The sequence below is a fragment of the Theropithecus gelada genome, chromosome 20 (assembly GCF_003255815.1).
Source record: "Theropithecus gelada isolate Dixy chromosome 20, Tgel_1.0, whole genome shotgun sequence".
NCBI classification, from domain to species: Eukaryota; Metazoa; Chordata; class Mammalia; order Primates; family Cercopithecidae; genus Theropithecus; species Theropithecus gelada.
The window spans coordinates 73,895,505-73,912,658 of record NC_037688.1 but is presented as its reverse complement, the minus strand read 5'-3'; the positions used below and the strand labels follow the sequence as shown (position 1 = coordinate 73,912,658).

Here is a 17,154-nt window from a genome sequence, read left to right as displayed (position 1 = left end):
CCTAGTTGTTCCCTGTCATGAAATTGTAATACAAAAATACAGTACATATGGAGTGTATCTATGTGTTGTATTTATGTCTGTGCTTTATATGGAACAGAGTAAGATTTTTTTTTTTAACTCCCATTGAGAATGAATGAGTTGTAATGAGGAATCAGAACATGCCCCCACCTAGTTATTATTCCTTCCAGACAAATTAAGTAGACCACTCCGCTTACTTTTAACAGATTGCTGCATTTCTCCAGTTTTGTTTGCTTGTTTTTTTCTTGAGACAGAGTCTTGCTCTGCTGCCCAGGCTAGAGTGCAGGGGTGCAATCATGGCTCACTGCACCCCGGGCTCAAGTGATCCTCCCACCTCAGCCTCCTGAGTTCCTGGGACTACAGGTGCCCACCGCCACACCCAGCTAATTTTTGGTTTTTGTGGGTTTTTTTTTTTTTTTTTGGTAGAGATGGGGTTTTACCATGTTGCCCAGGCTGGTCTCAAACTCCTGGGCTCAAGTGATCCTCCTGCCTCGGTCTCCCAAATTCCTGGGATTATAGGTGTGAGCCACCACACCCAGTTGTATTTCTCCAGTTCTTTATTGCATGTAAGGGGAGCTTTGCAGTGTGTATCTTTACCTTGTCTGGCTTATTTCATTCAAAATGATGTCTGGGTGATTCCTCCTGGTGTGTAATCGCACACCATCTATCCTCACGGCTTTAGAGCGCTCCCCTCTGCAGATATCCTGCAATCCTATTGTCCATGGGTATTTGCATAGCTCCAGTTCAGGGCTCTTATGAAGACCGCTGCTGTGGACGGTCGCGTGTATGTCTTTTGCTGTACACATTTATGTGTTTCTGTTAGATACGAAGCTGGGAATGGAACTGCTGGCCATGTACAGCTCCTGCAGATCCTGACAGATAGTTCTCCAAACTGATCGCACCAACTCCACTCCCACAGCTGGGGGAGGCTTCCAGTCTCGCCACATCCTCGCCAACTCGGGGTATCACTGGAGGGTTTTTCTTTGCCTCAGAGAGGAACATACTTATCCACACATGACAAGGAACTTGATCCCAAAAAGAAATCTAAGAAAGGCAGACGGAACGAAGACCCAATCCTGGTCAGAAGCAGGATCCCTAGCCCTAAAACGTTCTTCCCTTTAAATAAAGAGTGGGAGCTAATAGGCAAGAACCACATTTTCTTCCGTCTGAATGGGTGTGCCCTGCCTGGGAGGGGCCAGGGGACACTCTTGCCTCCAGTTAGTTGACAGGTTTAGGGGCTGCTATAGAGGGAACTGGCGTCCTCCTGAAGGTGTCTGATGAGGCCCACTGCGGCCGGAGCCTCTCAAATGTGTTTACATGCAATGCGTGGCTTTGTTTTGAAACGTTGTGCAAATCCCAGATGCCTTGGCAGTTGGTGCTGAAAAAAAATGTGTCAACAAACATGTCAGACACATTTGCAGTGTCAACCGCCTCCAGAGGCAGAACCGTCCTCAACAACACATGACGTCAAGGCCCAGAGATTCCGGCTGGGTGTGGTGGCTCATGCCTGTAATCTCAGCACTCTGGGAGGCTGAGGCGGAAGAATCCCTGACGCCAAGAGTTGGAGACCAGCCTGGGCAACATATCGAGAGCCTGTCTCTACAAAAACCGTTTTTAAAAAAATTAGCCAAGCCTGTAATCCCAGCACTTTGGGAGGCCGAGACGGGCGGATCATGAGGTCAGGAGATCGAGACCATCCTGGCTGACACGGTGAAACCCCGTCTCTACTAAAAAATACAAAAAACTAGCTGGGCGAGGCGGCGGGCGCCTGTAGTCCCAGCTACTCGGGAGGCTGAGGCAGGAGAATGGCATGAACCCGGGAGGCAGAGCTTGCAGTGAGCTGAGATCCGGCCACTGCACTCCAGCCTGGGCGGCAGAGCGAGACTCCATCTCAAAAAAAAAAATTAGCCGGGTGTGGTGGTGCATACGTGTAGTTCCAGCTACTCAGGAGGCTGAGGTGGGAGGATTGCTTGAGCCCAGGAAGTCATTGCAGTGAGTTGTGATCTCACCACTGCACTCCAGCCTGGGTGACAGAGTGAGACCTTGCCTCTAAAACAAAACAAAACAAAAATATATCCCAAAAAACAAAGGCCCAGGGATTCTGATTTCAGGGGACAGTACTATCCTTTCCCTGCCGGGAGCTCCCCCAACTTTCCCTATTCCCCGCTAACCTTTCACCTCTCTCTCCCCTCTCACCTAGTCGGGGACTGGTTCTAACCCTCAAGTCTCCCAGTTGGCTTTCTGCCAGCAACCTCTCCCCATCGATCCCTCCCACCTCCCTTCTCACCTCCTCCAAACCATCCTCCAAACTGCACCGTACGTGGAACCCTTCCCCGGTACTCACTGCCTTCCGGCTGTGTCCCAGTCTTCTCCACCTCAAATGCCAAGCCCTTGGAGAGCTGCCTCCCACTTTCTTTAGCCTTATTGCGTGACATTTGCTCATTCATTGGTTATTGACTGAATGCTTCCAATGTGTCAAGCACTGTTTTCCGCGCTGGGATTTGATGGTGAAACCACATTCTCCATCCCAGTCTGGGCTGACTTGTTCTGCAGAGGAACTGGGTTTGGGGCTTGATGAAAAGAGCACCCTGACGCAGTCTTAGAGAGGGGACAGCTGACCTCCACGGGCTAAAAGGTTTTCAGCAGGACACGCCCAGGGCAGTAGGCTGGGCCACCATTGGCTGACATCTTGGGTCTTCCAAATTTTGGGCTAGAGATGCACTCAGGTGGTGGCGATGGTATTCTACTTGTACAGGGCAGGTTCCTGCCAGGTCACCAAAGTCCCGAGAAGGGGTTTATCAACCCTTTTGCACCCAAACCAAACCACCCTGAAACTCCAGCATTATTCCTTCATGTGACTCCCTAAAAATGAAACCGCGTCCCTTAGATCTAATATCTGGATTCCAATTGTGATTTCTTTTTTCTTCTTCTTTCTTCTTCTTCCTTCTCCTTCTTCATCTTCTCCTTTCTTCTTTCTTCTTTCTCTCTCTGTCACCCAGGCTAGAGTGGAGTGGCTCGGTCATAGTTTATTGCAGCCTCGAGCTCCTGGACTCAAAAGATCCTCCCACCTCAGCCTCCTAAGTGACTGGGATTATAGGCGTGAGCCACTGTGCCCAACCTCCAGTTACTATTTCTTATGTCACCAGGACCATCTCATTACATTGCTCACAAGTTATACAATAATCATGGATATTGCATGTACACAGTCACATTGCAATGAATGCACATAGCACAGCGGGGCTTACCAAGTAAGACACCTGCCATCCTGTGACCTCTGGGTCTTTCCCTCTGCATCGCTCTTCCTTTGAGACTGAACTCCTGCATCCTCTGTATGCCATATCATCTCACTGGCTCCTTACAAGCACCTAGTGACGAGTCTCCAGTTTGGCAGATGAGAAACCCAAAGCTCAGAGAGGTTAAGTGAGTTGCCCAAGGTTGCACAGCCACTTAAGCCAAAGCCAATTCTCTTCATGCTGCACCCTATGCCTACTGAGCTGACTGCAAGGGTTTAGAAACCTATCCTCATTTGATCCTGATACCCGATGTCCCAGATATCTTCTGTTCTTAACGTCACGCTTTTTCGAGCAAGAACATCACCCCCACATCATTCCTAGATCCAGATAGGCTGTCAAGCTGCCAGCCAGCCCTGCTGTCCCCTTCAGGGAGCCACTTGCCTGCTGCCACTGAGGGCCAGTTTGCTTCCACCTTATTCTCATGATGTGATTTCTTAGGAGCCCTGCTAACAGGTCAGAGCCAGAAGGAAATGCTCCTTAAAGTCCCCTCCAAGGTTGGGCACAGTGGCTCACACTTGTAATCCCAGCACTTTGGGAGGCTGAGGCAGGAAGGTCGCTTGAGTCCAAGAGTTCAAGACCACCCTGGGCAACATGGCGAAACCCCATCTCTATAAAAAATACAAAAAATTAGCTGGGCGTGGTGGCGCATGCCTGTAGTCCCAGCTACTTGGAAGGCTGAGGTGGGAGGATCACTTGAGCCTGCGAGGTCAAGGCTGCAGTAAGCTGATATCATGCTACTGCACTCCAACCTGAGAGACAGAGCAAGACCCTGTTTAAAAAAAAAAAAGCCCTTCCAGGCAAGCCAAGGTCTCTGGGTTGTGCCAAGCATGAGCATTTTCGGGTGGAGGCTACCTGGAGTATCTGACAGACAGTGGCATCTGAAGTCAGTAAACCTAGATTCGAGTTGTGGTTTTTCTCCTTCTTGGCTGTGTGACTTGGGGCGAGTTGTTTGACCTCTCTGGTCTTCAGTCTCCCCAACTCTACAATGAGGACAGTTAACTTCCTTTACTACTTATCCTATACCCAAATGAGTGATCACAAAGCAGAAAAAGCAAGAGGTAGGAATCTTCCAGTTTCTAGCAGCACAAGCCAAGTCCTAAAGCCCCTGGGAGAATCCTCTCTGGGGACCCCTCTGCCCTTGGGTCTCCTCCTATACAGTGATGCTGCTTTTTGGATTTGCACTGAGTGCATTACACTGATTTTGCCCAAGAAACTCTTTCTCTACCCCAAAAGTCCCTTTCTGTATTTTTAGTAGAGAAAAGGTTTCACCATGTTGGCCAGGCTGGTCTCGAACTCCTGGCCTCAAGCAATCCACCCACCTCGGCCTCCCAAAATGCAGGGATTATAGGCGTGAGGCATTGCACCCTGCCTGTTTTTTAGCCATTCTAATGGTTAAATATATAAAGAAAGAGACTTACAGGAAGTTGCAAAAACCAGTACAAAGAGCCCCATGTACCCTTCCCTCAGTTTTCCCCAGCGGCAGCAGCATCCTAGATAATGCCAATGCAACATTGCAACCAGGACACTGACCCTTTTTTAAAACATCCACAGCAATCCTAGCGGATTTCTCTAAAAGTCTGAGGAAACCTGCCATGCTCCACCCCGACAGAACGTCATCATTCTGCAACCCCATTCGGAGGCTTTTTGAACACAGGGACTCTGAAAAGCACCGTTTGTAGGCAGGGAGCTGGGTCAGGCCCCCAGAAGTCACCGTTTGTCTCTTGCCCTTTTGCAGAGCATGTTCGTCAACAGACCTGCCCTGGGAATCCTGCCTCCGGAGAACTTTGTGGAGAAGCTCCGGGAGTCCTTGCTCTCGGTCAGTTCTAGAGAAGCAATCCCACTGTCTTCAGACGTGGTACTGGCAGGGGAAGGGAAAAGTGGAGATGCCAGCAATGAAGAATAAGGTGTTGCTACGGAAATCCTTCTCTCTGAGCTTATTCTTCCATGCAGAGTATTTTAAATTTTTCTTTTAAAGGACAGAAGGGATTCTTTGTGTGCAGGACAAAAGGAGCTGGGGAAATGAATATGAATATATGATAGGAGCCTTGCATATGTCATTCAATCCTGCCCTCACTTCTTGGTTTTAGTTACTACAAACAATTAAAGCCTTTGGGAACCTCCATGTCCCTCCTGGAACGTGTAGGTGTCTTAGACAATGGCAGGTGCATCAGGAGAGAGCTTTCCCCCTCTTCTTTCCTCTCTGCCAGCCACAGGGCCTCCCTAGGCTTCTCTGCCACCTTTGGAAAAACCTGAGTCCACCTTCCCAGTCCGACACCTTCCAGGACAGCCCTGGTTCCGTCTATCCCTGGTATGGCCCCTGCGAAGATTCAGCTCCAGCCAGGGGAAGCCGGAGTACAGGAGTCATGATGAGCCTGGACTCACGGCTGTTTCCCTCCCCACAGGTGGCTCCCAAAGGGATGTCCCAGCTCATCACCATGGCCTGCGGCTCCTGCTCCAATGAAAATGCCTTCAAGACCATCTTCATGTGGTACCGGGTGAGGTTTGGGGCACACACACACACAGGCTCCCCAGCACCTCACCACACCTTCACTCCTTGTCTAACTGTTCGTTCCAATGGGCTGGAATATTAGATGTCAGTACCAGGGTTAAAATACAGGGAGGGCCACTGCTGGATGGCACTTTCCAGACAGCCCAGTGGGGTATGGTGCAAAGGGCTGAGGCTTTGGCATCAAAACTATGCGATGTGGGCTGGGCCCAGTGGTTCACGCATGTAATCCCAACACTCTGAGAGGCACAGGTGGGCGGATCACTTGAGTCCAGGAGCTTGAGACCAGCCTGGGCGACAGGACGAAACCCCATCTCTACCAAAAAAAAATTCAAAAATTGGCCAGGCATGGTGGTGCATGCCTATAGTCTCAACTATTCTGGAGGCTGAGGTGGAAGGATTGCTTGAGCCTGGGAGGTCAAGGCTGCAGTGAGCCATGGTTGTGCCACTGCATTTCAGCCTGGGTGACAGAGGGAGACCCTGTCTCAAAAAACAAACAAACAAACAAACAAACTATACAGTGTGACTACTTTATTTTATTTTATTTAAATATTTATATTTAATCTTGTTTAAATATTCTAAATTGCAGAGACAGAGCCCCACTTTCTTGCCCAGCCTGGTCTCAAACTCTTGGCCTCAAGCAATCCTCCTGTCTTAGCCACCCAAAGTACTAGGATTACAGATTTGAGCCCGCACACCTGGCCTCCATTCTTCCTGGCAAAACATATACACTCTCAGCAGATCTTAATCCAACAGATCTAAATCGTTGCTGATGGTGCTTAATGCATTATGTGTGTTAGTTCCTTCTGTTGCAAGCACAGCTGGTAGCCTCATGTTTCAGTACAGACCTGTAACAATTAATATGTGAGATCCACTCCTGAGAAAGCACTTTCTACTTGTCTGGACTGGATATTGGTTTGGTTGGAAAGTTGAAGCCCCGACTACCCCAGAGCATCTCTGAGATTTTGTTCTGTTCTATTGTTTCAGAGCAAGGAAAGAGGGCAGAGGGGCTTCTCCCAGGAGGAGCTGGAGACGTGCATGATTAACCAGGTGAGTGCAGCTGGGCTTGTACCACATACATCTGGGGAAGCTGCACAGCCTCTCCCGGGCTGTTGCCGGCTGGCTGGCACTGTCCTTCTCAATTAGGAAGGGCCAGGCTGGGCGCCGTGGCTCATGCCTGTAATCCCAGCACTTTGGGAGGCCGAGGCAGCTGGATCACCTGAGGTCAGGAGTTCGAGACCAGCCTGGCCAAGATGGTGAAACCCCCGTCTCTACTAAAAAGACAAAAATTACCTGGGCGTGGTGGCGCACGCATGTAATCCCAGCTACTTGGGAGGCTGAGGCAGGAGACTCACTTGAACCCGGGAGGTGGATGTTGTAGTGAGCCGAGATCACACCACTACACTCCAGCCTGGGTGACAGAATGAGACTCCTCTCAAAACAAAAAACCAAACAAGCGAAAACAAAAGGCTGGCTGCTGTGGTTCATGCCTGTAATCCCTGCACTTTGGAAGGCGAAGGTAGGAGGATCACCTGAGGTCAGGAGTTCCAGACCAGCCTGGCCAACATGGCAAAACCCTGTCTCTACTGAAAATACAAAAATTAGCCAGGTGTGGTGGCAGGTGCTTGTAATCCCAGCGACTCAGGAGGCTGAGGCAGGAGAATTGCTTGAACCCAGGAGGCAGAGTTTGTAGTGAGCTCAGATCATACCACTGCACTCCAGCCTGGGCGACAGAACAAGACTCAAAACAAAACAAAACAAAACACAACAACAACAACAAAGGAAGGGCCCCCAAGGTGTTCCCAGTCTCAAGTCCATTCCCTGGGTATCAAGGCTGAGTGGAGGTTGGGCGCAGTGGCTCACACCTGTAATCCCAGCACTTTGGGAGTCCAAGGCAGGTGGATCGCTTGAGGTCAGGAGTTCAAGACCAACCTGGCCAACATGGTAAAACCCTGTCGCTACTGAAAATACAAAAATTAGCCGAGCATGATGACACAGGCTTTTAGTCCCAGCTACTCGGGAGGCTGAGGCAGGAGAATCGCTTGAACCTGGGAGGCGGAGGTTGCACTGAGCAGAGATTGAGCCACTGTACTTCCAGCCTGAGTGACAGAATGAGACCCCGTCTCAAAAAAAAAAAAAAGCTGAGTGGAGATCTCCCTGACCAACCTTCACCAGTTTCTTAGGACGACTGTCTGAATTTGACAGGTCTCCAAAGGCCATTAACATATTTTCTAGAATAATCCAAATTGTCAGCAGGAATGTATACGCATGGGTGTTCACCCCCTTGGTGTTTACAGTAATAATAGCCAGAAAAGACTAGAAACCACCAATATTGGGGAAAGACTAATTAAATGTAGGGATTAGAAGTGGAACCAAGGAGACCACTGCTGGGGGTCAGAGGTGACCAGGGGCCACAGGGAAAACCAGGTGGGTGAGATTCCAAGCCCCCCACCCAGCTTTGCCCAGAACAGGCCTAGCCTCCTTTGTTTTGTGTATGAGGTCCCATTAAGATTTAGACCGAAGGGTCTGCTGCTTTAGAAAAAAAACAAAAAGAAAATACTGTGTTATGATCACCTACAAACAAAAACAAAACAAAATAAGGCTGGGCATAGTGGCTTATGCACTTTTTAGTCCCAGCACTTTGGAAGGCCGAGGCAGGAGGATTGCTTGAGCCCAGGAGTTGGAGACCAACCTGGGCAACAAAGTGAGACTTTGGCTCAAAAAATAAAAAATTAAAAAAAAACAGGAGCCGCTGAACTTAATTACCCTCTGCTAACATTCTAATATTCTGCAGTAAAAATAGTTACTTAGGGTTTCTTTTGGCCTGGACGTGTTTGGTATAATTTTGTAAAAACAGTAGAATGTAAATTATATGGTCACTGGGCTCTCAAACATGTAAATGAATATACAGGAAAATACTAGATGGAATCCTGCCGGCATATTTACAATGGCTTGCCTCTGGGTTGTGAGACAGGGTTTTTTTTTTTTTAATGCTTTCTTAATATATATTTTTTCCTAACCACACCTCTTGCTAGCAAATGTATCTGTACCTTTCTCCATATTCAAATAAACTTACATAAATTTACACTAAAAATTTTTCTTGTTTTTTTTCCTGGCCCTTTTTTTTTTTTTTTTTTTTATGGACCTTATCCTATCTCTCATTCTCTTTCTCTTATTTATTTTTCTTCCTGAGACAGGGTCTCTCTGGTCCCCAGACTGCAGTGCCGTGGTGCGATCACGGCTCAATGCAGCCTCGACCTCCAAGGCTCAAGCAGTCCTCCTGCCTCAGTGTCCTGAGTAGCTGGGACTACAGGCACCTGCCACCATACCCAGCTAATTGTTTTAAAATTTTTATAGAGGCAGAGTCTCACTATGTTGCTCAGGCTGGTCTCGAACTTCTGAGCTCAAGTAATCCTCCCACCTCGGCTTCCCAAAGTGCTGAGATTAGAGGTGTGAGCCACCGTGCCCAGCCTCCTACGTCTTTCTCTAACTCTGCTTTTCCCACTCGATATCCATGGGCATCCTAGACCATCGACATTTTTGGATCTCACTCCTCATCATTCATGGCTGAATCCAAATATGCAAAATGATGTGTATATATTAATTACATGTACAATCAGAAGACAAATAAAAAAATGACAAGAGGCCAGGCACGGTGGCTTACACCTGTAATCCCAGCACTTTGGGAGGCCAAGGTGGGTGGATCACCTGAGGTCAGGAGTTCCAGACCAGCCTGGCCAACATGGCGAAACCCTGTCTCTACTAAAGATACAAAAATTAGCCGGACGTGGTGGCGGGTACCTATAATCCCAGCTACTTGGGAGGCTGAGGCAGCAGAATCACTTGAACCCAGGGGGAGCTGTGGTTGTAGTGAGCCAATATCACACCACTGCACTCCAGCCTGGTGACAGAGCAAGACTCCATCTTAAAAAAAAACAAAACAAACAAACAAAAAAAACCACAAGAGGGTTTCTGGAAATTGTGGGAGGAGGAGGTCTTAGGGTTTTTTCCGGAGGTCTCAGGGAATTGGTGCTCAACCAACCTGAGACGATGCCAACCTCCTAGAGACTTGGGGGCCCCCACAGTTGCCTCTGAGGCACCTCCAGCAGTTCTGCCTGAGTCAGCTGGAAACATGTTGGGATTTCCTTGCTGGGTGAAGAGTCAGAAAACAATGCGAGGACTGGCAGCTGTGCCGTTTACTTGGGGCTGGGAAGGGATGGGGTGTCCATGCACCCCTCCTGAACCCAAGGCACAGCTACCATAGGAGAGCACCCGGTGGGGGCTTCCCCTCGACCGCTTTCTAGCACACAGACCCCTTCCAAAGGCCTGGGGGGGGGCAGTTCCTGCAAGGTGCCTGACTCAGCCCCTTGCCTCAGGTCACCCTGGGAAGCAAGCGTGTACCTGTCAGCCCCTGACCCGCTGACACCTGCAGAGGCCTGAGTAGCACGCAGCCAGGGGATGGGGAGGAAGTTGAAGAGCCTGTAGAACAGGGGCTGAAAACCCAGGAGTCCCCAGCGGCCAGAGGAAGGTGGGCAGTGGGTGCTGCTTGGTCACCTACGGTTACCACAGTAGGAAAATGGATCCAAACGGTATAGCACTGGTGAGAAGCCAGAAGTTCAGGTCTTTATGTGAAATTTCTTGATTTTAAATTTTGCAACTTTTTTTTGAGACAGCGTCTTGCTCTTGTTGACCAGGCTGGGGTGCAGTGGCACAAACTCGGCTCACTGCAACCTCTGCCTCCTGGGTTCAAGCGATTCTCCTGTCTCAGCCTCCCAAGTAGCTGGGATTACAGGCCCCCACCATCATGCCTGGCTAATTTTTGTATTTTTAATAGAGACAGGGTTTCAGCATGTTGGCCAGGCTGATCCCAAACTCCTGACCTCCAATGATCCGCCTGCCTCAGCTTCCCAAAGTGCTGGGATTGTAGGCGCAAGCCACTGCACCCAGCCTAAATTTTGTGACTTAAAAAAAAAAAAAAAAAGTAAGTATGTATGCAAAATAAAACGTGTGTCTTGGATATAGACCCCAGTGGTCCCATGTGTAACTTCTGCCTGAGAAGGATTCCTGGTTCTTCTGATAGATTTCTGTGTCCCTCTGGACTTGCAGAGGCAACAATACAGTTCCCCCAACCTTACAACTGTGACTAATGACTGATATTTCTTGGTTTTAGGCCCCTGGCTGCCCTGACTACAGCATCCTCTCCTTCATGGGCGCGTTCCACGGGAGGACCATGGGTAAGGAGGGACCAGTACGCTCCCAAGGTGGTGTTTAGAATGATAATAATAAGAGCAACAATCGCGGCAGCTGACACTGGCAGTTTACACATATTGTCTCACCGATTCCACACAGCCCCCTGCAGAGTGGGGATTATTATTCCTGCGTTGCAGATGTGGGAATCAGGCTTTGGGAAGAGGAAGGATTTCCAAGGCTATTCAGTGACAGATCCGGGATTTGAACTATTGACTCTGTCTTCAAAGCCTGCGCTGCATCTGTGATTAATCGCAGTGCAAACACATACCCACTCACGCATGCCAATTAAGGGTTCAAGAGTTCCCCCTTCAGCTTCCGGATGAGAACTGGGGTTCAGTATCAAAACATCTCATGTACTCCCCTACTATGTAGGGAGTACTACTGAGTAGTAGGTACTCATCTCATGTACCTACTATGCACCCAGAAAAACTAAAATTTAAACGATAAAAAGAACTGGGGTTTCACAGGCAACAGGCCCCCCTGCTCATCGACAGCCGCATGCTGAAATGCGTATCATCTCCTTTGCAAAGAGTACTGCCTGCTTCCCCAAGCCAAGTGTTTGCTTTTCTGTTTTGCTCAACTCAGGTTGCTTAGCTACCACGCACTCCAAAGCCATTCACAAGATTGACATCCCTTCCTTTGACTGGCCCATCGCGCCGTTCCCACGGCTGAAATACCCTCTGGAAGAGTTCGTGAAAGAGAACCAACAGGAGGAGGCCCGCTGTCTGGAAGAGGTAATGCTCATACCCTCCGGATCCTCCCTAACCACCAGTCCCGCTGCTCTTGCCGCCCCAGGACTTGGCCCAGGAGAAGAGAAACAGATGAAGCATTTATCTGGGGACCTGTGCAGAGCTCCCCCAGGGGGAAGTAGGGACACAGAGGCCTCGCGTCCCAAATATTCCATATTGGGAGAGTTCATGAGACTCTGTCACAGCATCCATCACCCGACTCTGATACCAATTTCTGTATCACTTAAGTTTCTTGGAAGACAAGCATCAATGACTCTAAAGTAAGAGAAAATAGATCTGTTGAAAGAATATGAGGGCCGGGCGCAGTGGCTCTGCCTGTAATCCCAGCACTTTGGGAGGCTGAGATGGGTGGATCACCTGAGGTCGGGAGTTCGAGACAGCCTGGCTAACATGGAGAAACCACATCTCTACTAAAAATACAAAATTAGCCGGGCATGGTGGTGCATGCCTGTAATCCCAGCTACTCCGGAGGCCAAAGCAGGAGAATCACTTGAACCCGGGAGGTGATGGCCGCCGTGAGCTGAGATCACACTATTGCACTCCAGCCTGGGCAACAACAGTGAAACTCCATCTAAAAAAAAAAAAAAAAAAAAAAAAAAGGAAAGAAAAAGAAAACAAAGAAAAGTATCTCGGAGCTTCCTTGGGGTGACTGGTGGAGACCTAGGTCAAAATCACATCACCCAAACAGAGGCTTTTCCTTAGCTGTACGTAACAAAGAAAGATTTCACTTGTTAGTCTATCTAGGTGTACGGTTTGGGGTTTTTCTTTTCTTTTTTTTTTTTTTGAGACAGAGTTTCACTCCGTCACCCAGGCTGGAGTGCAGTGGCACGATATCTCGGCTCACTGCAACCTCTGCCTCCTGGGTTCAAGTGATTCTCGTGCCTCAGCCACTGGAGTAGCTGGGATTATAGGCATGCGCCACCATGCCCAACTAATCTTTGTATTTTTAGTAGAGATGAGGTTTCATGGTAGCCAGGCTGGTCTGGAACTCCTGACCTCAAGAGATCTGCCCGCCTTAGCTTCTCAAAGTGCTGGGATTACAGGTGTGAGCCACCGTCCCCGGCCTCTTTCTTTTTAATGAAGACACGATCTTGCTCTGTTGCACAGGCTGGAATGCAGCGATGTGGTCATAGCTCACTGTGATCTCACAGTCCTGGTTCAAGGGGTCCTCCCACCTCAACCTCTCAGATAGCTGAGACTACAGGCACGCAGCCACCATGCCCAGCTAATTTTTAAATGTTCTGCAGAGATGAATCACACTATGTTGCACAGGCTGGTCTCAAACTCCTGGCCTCAAGCTATCCTTCCTGCCTCAACCTCCGAGAGTGCTGGGATTGCAGGTGTGAACCAGCACACCTGGCCCTTAGAACAGTTTTTTAACCAAGGATACATTTCCGATTCTGCCCCAAAAGGATTCTCACACCAATAATAGCAATAATACTATAAGAATAGGAACAATATTAATCAATAATAATATAGTCGTGCTAATCGTAATAGTAGCGGCCACCACTTTTTGTGTGCCAGACTCTGTGCTGTATTTTCTCTGTGTCTGTGTGTGAGTGCTCTCACCTTTATTTCTCTCAATATACCCGTGATATAGCTATTTCCCACATAACAAGGTTAAGTGACAGGTGCATGTTCCATGAAAAACAGAGGCAGAACCACAGCTAAAACATCTAGCGCAGCAATCTACTCATAGTGCTACATTTTCTCATTCAGTCCTCTCCACAACCCTGGAAGGTGGATTCTGTCTGTGTGCCCATACAACACATCAGGAAAGTGAGGCTTCTGAAGGCGAAATTACTTGCCCCAAGTTATTAGTTTGTATCCACCCAGGTGCTAGCACCAATCTCAAGGAGGATACATTCCCATCCACACACATAGCTTCTAACAGAGGCTTCACTGGTCTTAGGAGATGCACACACACACATTTCCAATAAAACTGCACGGGGCTCATCGGACCCCAGATTCCCACCCACGGATACTGGTCACAAGCCTCTGCCAGCGGTGGTGACTTACCTCTTTGGGATCCAGGTGGAAGATCTGATTGTGAAATATCGGAAAAAGAAGAAGACGGTGGCCGGGATCATCGTGGAGCCCATCCAGTCTGAGGGTGGAGACAACCACGCGTCCGATGACTTCTTTCGGAAGCTGAGAGACATTGCCAGGAAGGTCAGTGGACGGGGCTGAGGTTGGATAGAGCCATAGGGCTTTCTGGGTTGAGTTCCCAGATTAAAGGGCTAGCAGCACCTCTGCTTTGGAGTTCCTGTCAACCTCCAGACTTGCAGAGGCTGTCTGTCAGCATCAGGGGTGGAGAAGTTGGGGTTGGCGGAAGAATGGGGATTCTTCCCTGAAACTACACACACACACATATACACACACACACACACATACATATATATAATTTTTTTTTTTTTTTTTTTGAGACAGAGTCTTACTCTGTCACCCAGGCTGGAGTGCAGTGGTGCGATCTCAGCTCACTGCAACCTCCACCTCCCAGGTTCAAGCGATTCTCCCACCTCAGCCTTCCAAGTAGCCGGGACTATAGGTGCGCGCCACCATACCCAACTAATTTTTGTATTTCTAGTAGAGATGAGGTTTCACCATATTGGCCAGGCTTGTCTCGAACTCCTGACCTCAGGTGATCTGCCCACCTCGGCCTCCCAAAGTGCTGGGATTATAAGCCTGAGCCACCACACTTGGTCTTAAAATCTTTTTAAAATATCTTTATGGATACATAATAGTTGCAATGCATAATGATCAAATCTGGGTAATTGGATATCCATCACCTAAAACATTTATCATCTCTTTGTATTGGGAATATTCCAAATCCACTCCTAGTTATTTTGAAATATACAATAAATTATTAACTATAATCACCCTATTGTGCTACTGGACACTAGATCTTATTCTTCTATCTAACTGTACTTTTGTATCCATTAACCAACCCCTATTTATCTCTACCTCCCCATTAGCCTTGCCAGCCTCCGATAGCCATCATTCTACTCTCTTTCTTCATAAGGGAAATATTTTTAGTCCCCACATAAGTGAGAACCTGCAACATTTGCCAATGTCTGGCTTATGTCTCTTAACATAATGTCCTGTAGTTCCATCCACGTCATTGCTAATGACATAATTTCATTCTTTTTACGGCTGAATAGTATTCCATTGTGTATATGTACCCTATTTTCTTTTTCTTTCTTTTTTTTTGAGACAGTCTCACTCTGTTGCCCAGGCTGGAGTGCAGTGGCACGATTTTGGCTCACTGTAACCTCCGCCTCCTGGGTCCAAGTGATTCTTCTGCCTCAGCCTCATGAGTAGCTGGGATTTCAGGTGTGCGCCACCACGCCCGGCTAATTTTTGTATTTTTAATAGAGACAGGGTTTGCCATGTTGGCCAGGCTGGTCTCAAACTCCTGACCTCAGGTGATCTGCCTGCCTCAGCCTCCCAAAGTGCTGGAATTACAGGCGTGAGCCACTGCACCTGGCCGATTGTGTATATGTACCATATTTACTTTATCCATTCCTCTGTTGATGGACAGATTGATTCTGTATCTTGGCTATTGTGAACAGTGCTGCAGTAAACATAGGGGTGCAGGTATCTCTTTGATACACTGATTTCCTTTCTTTACGTTTTGTGTTTGTTTTAATGTCTTGTGCATATATAACTGGCAATCAAACCGATAAGTTCACAGATAAAAGTTATAAGACATGAGTTGACTTAACACAGACGCCAAGTTAGAAATAGCCCTGGTGACAAGCAGAGCACGGCAGCTGAATTCTGAGAAGCACAGTCGAGGCCTCCCTGTTGGACACAGCTCCCTCTGACGAGGTTGAGACCCGAGACCGAAGCCAGATGGCATACCGCTCTGTGTTGGTGCAGGGAGTATTTAATGTTCTGGATTTTTTTTTGGTCCAGCTTAGCAGTTTTAGGAAACACTCAGATACAGCTCTTGTTGGAACTGCTCAGCTTAAGTGTTTTGATTAGTTTTTCTGTGCACAGCGCAAGAACATGGGGCTGGTTTGCTGTTCAGAAAACAAGCACGACGTGTGTGGACCCAGGGTTTGGCAGGTGGTTGGCTACAGAGGGCATGAGTTTCTGGCCTCCCACGGGTGTTTGTTTCTCCCTCCTCTCTCTTCTCCGGCCAGCATGGCTGCGCCTTCTTGGTGGATGAGGTCCAGACCGGAGGTGGCTGCACAGGCAAGTTCTGGGCCCATGAGCACTGGGGCTTGGATGACCCAGCAGACGTGATGACCTTCAGCAAGAAGATGATGATTGGGGGCTTCTTCCACAAGGAGGAGTTCAGGCCCAATGCTGTGAGTTGGATCCAGCCTTCTCTCTACATCAAGGGCAGAGAAGGGAGCATCCTCTTCTCCTAACTGTTCCTTTCTCACCATCGAGGAGCTGGGTGGGCACCTACTGGGTCGCAGGTTTTCTAAGGCCCAGTTCTTTTTTTTTTTTTTTTTTTTTTTTGAGACGGAGTCTCACTGTGTCTCCCAGGCTGGAGTGCAGTGGCGCGATCTCGGCTCACTGCAAGCTCCGCCCCCCAGGTTCACGCCATTCTCCCGCCTCAGCCTCCCAAGTAGCTGGGACTACAGGCGCCCGCTACCGCGCCCGGCTAGTTTTTTTTTGTATTTTTAGTAGAGACGGGGTTTCACCATGTTAGCCAGGATAGTCTCGATCTCCTGACCTTGTGATCCACCCGCCTCGGCCTCCCAAAGTGCTGGGATTACAGGCTTGAGCCACCGCACCCGGCCAGGCCCAGTTCTTATCAATGCAATTAGCAGTGGTGTGCCCTCCCAGCTCTCTCTGTAAGGCTGACTCTGGAACAGTCCACTATCAGCCTTCTCCTGATTTCTCTCTGTGTGCACACACAATAATATCATTGACAGCTGCTGCAGCAGACTGAGCATTTGCTGTGTGCCTAGTTCTAAGTATTTCTTATACACTTTTAATCCTGAGAACAATCTAACCAAGTAGGTGTTATTTTTATCCTCATTTTACTAATGATGAATTAGGCACAGAGAGGTTAAGTCATTTGTCAAAGGTCACACAGCCTGTTAAGTGACAAAGCCAGGACTCCAACCCAGAGTCCATACTCTTACCCACTACACTGTGTACTGCCATGTGTGCATACAGAGTCACACACACACACACACACACACACACACACAGAGCCATCAGGGGCCAATGTCCTTTCACCATTCCTACATGTAGTTTCCACCCTCAAGGTTGCCTCATGGTCCAAAATGGCTTCTGGTGCTCCAGCCATCACATCTCAATTCTAGACAGTAGGAAAGTAAAGGAAGGGAAGGACAAAGTGGCCCCCTTCTTTCTT

The 17,154-nt window shown here is 48.6% G+C and overlaps 1 protein-coding gene across 7 annotated transcripts in view; it reads left to right on the top strand.

Moving 5' to 3' along the window:
- The window catches only part of ABAT (4-aminobutyrate aminotransferase), a 104,091-nt gene that overhangs the window by 78,582 nt on the left and 8,355 nt on the right, over positions 1-17,154 (top strand). For all 7 annotated transcript variants that reach the window (XM_025369544.1, XM_025369542.1, XM_025369548.1 and 4 more), the window contains 7 exons: positions 5,047-5,127; positions 5,714-5,806; positions 6,805-6,867; positions 10,988-11,051; positions 11,653-11,801; positions 13,851-13,988; positions 15,965-16,132. In XM_025369544.1, coding sequence (XP_025225329.1) covers positions 5,047-5,127; positions 5,714-5,806; positions 6,805-6,867; positions 10,988-11,051; positions 11,653-11,801; positions 13,851-13,988; positions 15,965-16,132 — 756 coding nt within the window. The remainder of the gene's footprint in view (positions 1-5,046; positions 5,128-5,713; positions 5,807-6,804; positions 6,868-10,987; positions 11,052-11,652; positions 11,802-13,850; positions 13,989-15,964; positions 16,133-17,154) is intronic.